The following is a 7810-nucleotide window of genomic DNA, read 5'->3' on the forward strand; positions in this document are numbered from 1 at the left end:
GTCTCTATTGCAATTACATGCTACACAATGACCCAAAGAAGGAAAGTCACAACAGTGAGGAAAAACAAGACAGTGAGTAAACTTGACAGAAATTTTTTTTTTTATGTACTATTCCCTTAAGTACTTTTAAACTGATATGTTACTTAGTGTAACTAAAGTAACCCCGCTGTTCATTTAGTTCTAACAAACAATGCCATTGTTTGAGTAATCTCAGTTAATTTAATTCATTAGAGTCCATTTAATATCAGCTGAGACAAATAATGAAGACTATTGAATGAGTGTTTATGCAACAGATTTATAAGTTTAACCGCTACATCATACAGTAACACAAAGAAAACCAAATTGTCTATCTTGATCTATCATTATAGAACTGACGGGAAGTTGTCTGTATTGTAGGTTCTGGTTTAGTTCATGTGTCTCAGTATTTAAACACTGATGTAGTCATTTTTGCAGGTGTTCTGTGGTTCCTGGCAGAAGCTGGTCTTGCGAAGCGGATGAATGTAGGACCAGTCTCGCTCTCTCTCTCGGTTCCTCTTTCTCTCCATCTCCTCCTCTACCTTGTTTTTCCACTTCTTAAAATTGCTGCCACGACGTGATATATCTGTGCTCTTTGGCCCTGAAAATTTCCTATGGTACTCCTCTTCCTCCTTCAGGATGCTTGGGTGCAGTGTGGTGCATCTGTGATTCAGATTAATTGGTTCATATAAATCTGAGTTTGGGGAGCTGGACCTGTATAAAGACCTCGGCACTGGTCTGGCTTTAAACACCGTTTGTTTTGCTCTGGGAGTCATGCTGTTTAGCTCGTCTGCTAGCTTTTTCTCGCGTTTCTTTCGCTCTCTTTCAATGAAGCTAAACGGCAGAGGAGCGGAATGCCTCTGAGCTTGGTTTGATGTGCCGCGGCCTTGATCTTTTTGGCTGCTGGGATTTTTTTGCTGCTGGAGTTTATTTGGGCGCTGATTGATGATCTCGTAGAGGAGTAAGTGAGTGGTGGCAGGAACTGGTTTTGCGCGAAACTTCTTGCCACATTCTTTCAGCTCGTCCAGCTCTTTCTTTAGTCTGTCGTTTTCTAGCTCTATCTCAGAGCGCGTTTTGACGTTGCGCCGCTTCCGATCATCCTCACGAAGCATCATACGGAACGGTTTAGGAATGGTTATTTTGGAGTACCGTCTCTGGTTTTCTGGCAGCTGATTGGCTGCGCTGTGAGATGATTGGTGCAGCATCTTGTGCTCCTCCATTGAGATCTGTTGAGTCTGAAGTAGGAAAAAATATCTAATTATATGTTTGATTTTTGTAGTTTTTCTATTAGTATGATTTCTGAATTGATCTTGTAGTTCAGCCTTTACACTACTATAGTTTGAGATTTTAAGTTAGAATATTAGAATAAAAAAGTCCTTTTTGCAGATATAGGCCTATTGTTTTTAGCAACATGCAATGGATCTACAAACCACTCTAAAAAGTTTTAAGCATTCATGACATGAGCAAAAGTAATGACTACCATGTATTTTTACCATGATTTACAGAATCCACTCAGTCGTTGTAACTATATATACATATATATAATATTATTAATTCCAAACATTTTTATAGCTTTTTATGGACACTCAAAAGTGCTGTACACATTTTTTAGGGAAATCTTTTCATCCATCACCAGTGTGCAGCATCCACCTGGATGGCGCGAACGCAGCCATATTGCACCAGACCACATACGAGCTGATTGGTGGAGAGGAGACAGTAATGAAGCCATTTATTATATGGGGACGGTTAGGAGGCCATATGAGAGCCAGTGGGTAAATTCGGCCATTATTTTTCATAACTACAAAGAGTTGAGATCTCAGTTTAACGTCTCAGCCAAAAGACAGTGCTCACTGAGCAGTATGGAGTCCCCATCAATATACTGCGGTGTTAGGACCCACACAGACCACAGGTTGAGCATCCCCTGCTGGTCTCATCAAAACCACTTTTGGCAGCAACCTAGCTTTACCATGTGATCTCCCATCCAGGTACTGACCAGGCGCAGCCCCGCAGAGAGCTAGCTGCCAGATATCTCAAAAATTCCATCAGGCATATTTTTTTCACAAATAATTTTCAACTAACTTACTAAAAGGATCACAGTGCAGCCCCCAAAAAACTAAATATCTTCTTTTTTCATACTTTATACATTTGTCCCCATCCTTTCAATAAGTTTTACCCACTTGTCAGCAAGATGTTTTTACTCATTAAAAATATGATGCACATATGCTATAAAATATACATAATTATAAACAATTAGAGTGAAAAACTGTTTAAATATAAACACCATCGCACCACTGCATTTTGACTTAAGGATTATGACGATTGACTGGATCATCATGACTATAGTGCAGTCTCTAAATCTTATCTGCATAACCACAAAGAATGAGAAATGCACACTATGGGCTTTATTTTGATGGTCCATGTGCAGAGCGCAAAACGCAGGGCGCAATTGTTTTCTGGGCGTGTCAGAATGCATTTTTGCTAATTTAAGGACGGGAAAATCCTCTTTGCGCTGTGGCGCATGGTCTAAAAGGGTTGAGTTTATTTTCTTAATGAGTTATAGGTGTGTTTTGAGAATAAACCAATCAGAGTCTCATCTCCCATTACCTTTAAGAGCCAGCTGTGTCGCGCCATAAGTGCATTTTGACGTAAAGTAAGTTCACTTTCCCTTTTGCTCTCGTGGATAGGGAAACCTTACTGTACAGACATCAATTAGCCTATGAATAATTAATTTTGTTTGTTAAGCGCAAAGATTTGTTTCAAAACTATTTCTAAATTCAGTTCTAATTTCCAGCAAACGAATAAATGAATAATAATAATAACAAAGTGTGGTCAAAATACAGAGTTATTTCCAAATACACCTGCCATGCCCCATATGGTCAAAAACCATAAAAAACAAATATAAATATGGATATAATAAATAATACTGCTAAAATTAATAACATTATACAAAAGCAAATTGAATGAACTGAAAAAGCCTCCCGAGATGAAGAAAGTAAGGCAGTGGTTTTTAAATTCATGTAGGCTAGAAATTATTATGTTTTGTAATATTTTAATCATTTATATTTATATCCTATATATATCCTTATTATATATATAACCTTAATATATTATATCTTTTTCATATGTAAAGATATTTACGTATTGCTCTACATCTTGTGTGTAGTGTGTAAGCCAGGCGCACTTTGCGCCAGACAATAGACTGACTTTGTTCTGGTCTAAAGATCAGACTATTTACAGTTTCTCAAAATAGCAACGCGCCAAAACACGCCTACTTTTTTAGACCAGAACGCCTATGGGCGCACATTTGAGCGCAAATGCATTTGGTATTTAAACAGTGTGGCGCAACACCACAAAATGACCCTTGCACTGAGCTGAAAGTAGCAAGTAGAAAGTAGCAGGGCCCAAAGACTCACTGTGGTATTTTTAGTGGAAAGGAAACTGACGTATTTCCTATAAATAGTACAAATTACTTGACAAGGCCACTGAATGTCAGAAAAGTTTAGACTGGTAGAGAACAATAAGGTTAATTTTGTTTTACATCTTATTTATGCTCCAAAACAACCATTAGTACATTTGCAACATTGTTTTATGAGCATAAAGAGGATCATTCACCCAAAACTGAAATATCTGTCACTCTCATCCTCAAGTTGTTCATTTTTATATGAAACACACAAATGAGGACATTTAGAAGAATGTTGAAATGATGGTCACTGCTTCACTGAAAAAAAGATTATTCATTTACTCATTTTTTTTAAGGTAAGCGGTTCCAAACAATTTATATGGGCTGATTTTAAACAGATTAAGTTGAACATTACTAAACTTAATTTGGTTGTTTAAATTAAACCCATGTAAATTGTTCGCAAGCACTTACTTTAAAGAAATTTGTAAATCCAATGAATAAATCTTTTTCCGTGCATCTTTGTATAGATTGAAATTACTTGACTTGTGTTCAACAGAAGATCGAAGCTAGAGTTTTAGATTAAACTGAGGATGAGTAAATGATGACGGAAAATACCTTTTTGGGTGAACTATTGCTTTAAGGATTCTTGAACATGATGATAATATAGTTGAGTGAGTTCTTCATGTCAGACTTGCTGATTATCTCACTGACCTTATAGTTGGATTGAGGGCCCTCGTTCTTCAAACGGCCCACTGACACCTTTCTGCCAACCTGGATGAGTTCCATCTGCTCACTAAAAAAAGAAAGTCAAAGGTTAGGATTAATCCTAAAGGGTTCATTGATTTATTTTTAGCCCCAAACAATTATTTATAGGGATTGCTATATCTAAAACAAATTGATAAATTCAAACATCTACTCATAAAAAACAGACTAGTTTAAAGGGATAGTTAGAAATGAACATTTACTCATTATTTACTCACTCTCAAGTGGTTCCAAATCTTTATGAGTTTCTTTCTTCTGTTGAACACAAAAGAAGATATTTTGAATAATGTTGAGAATCTGTAAAAATTGACTTCCATAGTAAGAAAAACAAATGGAAGTCAATGGATACAAGTTTTCAGCTTTCTTCAAAGTATCTTCTCTTGCGTTCAACAGAGCAAAGTAACCCTAATAGGTTTGGAACAAGTAAATAGTGAGTAAATGATTCAGTTGTGGGTGAAGTGAATTATCTATTTAAATTTCAGCTTGGCTTATCTCAATACTGAGTTATTTAGTCATAGACCTCTCTGTATCTTCTCCACTGTGTCTCCAGCTGGTACTGATGGGTCTTTCTCTCTGAGCAGGTCTGATCTGGCTCAGGTAGAGATTCTCCAGCTCCGCCATGTTTCTTAGGTGTTCTTTCTTCAGCTCATCTAGTTTGATGTAGTAATCCTGGTTGGAGAACACAGGTCTCTGCTGATGATGGACTGCATACTGCTTGCCATAGTCAACATCAGAGAGAAAAGGAAAGTCAAAAGCTGATATATTCTGATTGTTGTAATGCTGATCACACTCCTGAGGGAGCAAAAAGAGCAGAACATGAACAATTAACAACACCAGATTAATATATTTAATCCCATAAAAGTGCTGATGGTAGTAGGAAGTTATGATAATGACCAAATTAATGGATCTAAATGAGGAAGCTTATATTTTTAAAATGACCAAAATCTAAGAGCAGCAAAAATGAAAACTAATGTGTTTAAATATTTTTTTTCAATTTGTTATTTGTTGTAAATAATGACAGCAGTTTCAAAATCAGTCTCTGTTTTTTGCAATTATCACAGCATGTTGAATGCAAAATGGGTTAATGAAGATGCAAATACCAGTAAACCGACCACCGCAAACCCTAGTAAACCACATGGCATGAGTAATTTCAGCACTTGCCATCAATTTTGCATATGAATGAGAAACTCCCACACATTCTTGTGAAATAAGGTCAGCTGGCAAACATTTGTCCATATCTTTTAATTCTTTTTAATGTGTCTTCGTATACAGTTTTTCAAAATATTTTTTCTGGATCAGATTGGTCCAGATTTATAAGTCCCATGTTTTGCTATCCAAGATTAACTGAGATATCTTACTTATATTAAAGGAACATTGAGTTGAATCACTGTGGTCCAAATGCTAAATTTCAGAATTACTAAACAATAATTACATTATTGTTTACTATGTCTTAGATGTGACATGCCTCATATAGGATTAAAATATGAAGGAATTTATATATCATCAGTAACCATTAAGTTTGTGATCATTCACTTAAAAATGAAACTTTTTTTATCTTATTAATTTGGTTCAAAAATCAACACTGAATCCACCCCTTTGATGGGATTTTTTTTTTTTATCAAATAGTTCCCAATCTGAGTTTTAATAACCCAAAGCGCAGGTCTGATCCAAATCAAATGTAAGATTGGATTATGGTCTGATCGTAATTCAAAATCCCTTTGTTACTTTTGAAAAACTGGGTCCAGGGATGTCAAAACTCAGTCCTGGAGGGCCATTGTCCTACTGAGTTTAGCTCCATCTTGCTTCAAAACACCTACCAGGACGTTTCTATTATATCTAGTAAAATCTTGATTAACTGGTTCATGTGTTTTTGATTAGGGTTGGAGCTAAACTCTCCGGGACACCGGCCCTCCAGGATTGAGTTTGGACACCACTGGTAAACTAATAAATTGGTTGTTTTTACAAACTTAACATCTGGATAAAATTTTTAAATGATTTCAAATTAAATCAGAAAATTGACATCCGAGGTTGTTTTTGTCCATATTTGACCCATATAAAGTTGTAAGAACCCACTATTATAGCATTTTAATGCCAAAAATGTTAGCAAATCTGACCTTAATTTAAATAAATCTTAATTTAAAGTCAGTAGACCTGACTCTAGTTTAAATAGTAAATTAGAATGTTTAATTCATTCATTCATTTTCCTTGAGCTTAGTCCCCTTATTCATTAGGAGTCGCCAAAGCGGAATGAACCGCAACCTTATCCAGCATATGTTTCAAATAGCAGATGCCTTTCTAGCAGCCACCCAGTACCCTCTACAAACTCATTCCCACATTTACATACACTACAGCCATTTAGTTTATTCAATTCACCTATACCATATATCTTTGGACTGTAGGGGAAACCGGAGCACCTGGAGCGAACACAGGGAGAACATGCAAACTCCACACAGAAATGCCAACTGACGCAGCTGGGACTCAAACTAGTGACCTTCTTGCTGTGAGGCGACAGTGCTAACCACTGAGTCATCATGTCACCCAATTTGAATTTTAAAAAAGCTGAAATGTTACATTACACTAATGGTACAGTAGTTGACCCATTATTGTTGGTTTGTTCCAACAGCTTAGGTTTGAGTAAATCTCTGACTTTGTAGACTAAAGAGCTAAAAAAGATTTTTAGTTTTGAACCTCCAGTGTCTGTTATGTTACTGTATCCCATTTCAGTAGTGGTAGTACTAGTGGTTCTACACCTTGTGTCCTCAATCTTTCTCAATGTCCATTTTCAGTGATATTTTGTCCCTTGACACCATGTGACTAAAATATGACAAACTCAGTTTCATGTTTTCTAATTACAGTAGCATATCCTCATTCTTTTCTAAACCAGTCACACATCCTTTAGCCTTGTTTCTGGATCATCTTGCTTTTACAAATAGACGACAGTCCAGAATATTCGATTCTGAACTTATCTTACAATATCTTCATCTGCAGTTTATGTCATTTAAAAGTACTGTTTTCATACTGTACAATTTCACATTCATATTTTACATTGTATAAGTCTAAAGATGCAAGATGCATACCTCTGTGTGGTGAACAATATCATTCAGGGAGCATGAATAATCCTTCTCTTCTCCGAACAGAGCCTGAAGTTCACTGGGCTGCAGTCTCTCTGTACGCAGTATCGCTTTCATTGTCCAGATCTGAAGTACAGCACTGCTTTTCTCCTTCCTTTCTCCTTTCGACTCGCTTTGCTCCTCTCACAGGTATGGCACTGCCACACTAGGTTAGGATGCTTTCTCACACCCAGATGTGCCAATCTCAGTTTATCCCTGTGGATAAACCCTAAAAGGTCACGATTTAGAGCCTGGTGCTTGCTGACCATATGTCCTATATCTTCTTTAAACCCCGATTTACACCTTCAGATGTGATTCAAAGTGAACCATCCCAAATAAGATTTAGAGATTAACAGCACTCTTAATTACAGAGGGAATCCAGCATGTGAAGAGGGTTCAGCTGAAGATGCTCTCGCAGTAAACATGCAGTATTTAAAGTGTCAAAAATGAAACATCTGCTATCATATATTCACCTTTCACTTGTTCAAAATCTATTTGAGTTCCTTTCTTCTGTTGAACACGA

General features: G+C 36.6%; 1 protein-coding gene across 2 annotated transcripts; it reads right to left on the reverse strand.

The window, feature by feature from the left end:
* Positions 1 to 77: 77 nt before the first annotated feature.
* LOC141378567 (protein FAM161A-like) lies at positions 78 to 7588 on the reverse strand. 2 transcript variants are annotated; one of them, XM_073928525.1, is made up of 4 exons: positions 7255 to 7588; positions 4698 to 4969; positions 4127 to 4208; positions 78 to 1250 (listed from the first exon to the last, which is right to left on the reverse strand). In XM_073928525.1, the coding sequence occupies exons 1-4, from the start codon at positions 7363 to 7365 to the stop codon at positions 426 to 428; spliced, it is 1290 nt and encodes a 429-aa protein (XP_073784626.1). In that variant the 5' UTR covers positions 7366 to 7588; the 3' UTR covers positions 78 to 425. The 2 variants fall into 2 exon arrangements, with proteins under 2 accessions (XP_073784626.1, XP_073784627.1); XM_073928526.1 differs by having other exon boundaries at positions 4698 to 4888; positions 7255 to 7581.
* Positions 7589 to 7810: the final 222 nt, after the last annotated feature.

Source organism: Danio rerio, chromosome 17, assembly GCF_049306965.1.
Source record: "Danio rerio strain Tuebingen ecotype United States chromosome 17, GRCz12tu, whole genome shotgun sequence".
NCBI lineage: Eukaryota > Metazoa > Chordata > Actinopteri > Cypriniformes > Danionidae > Danio > Danio rerio.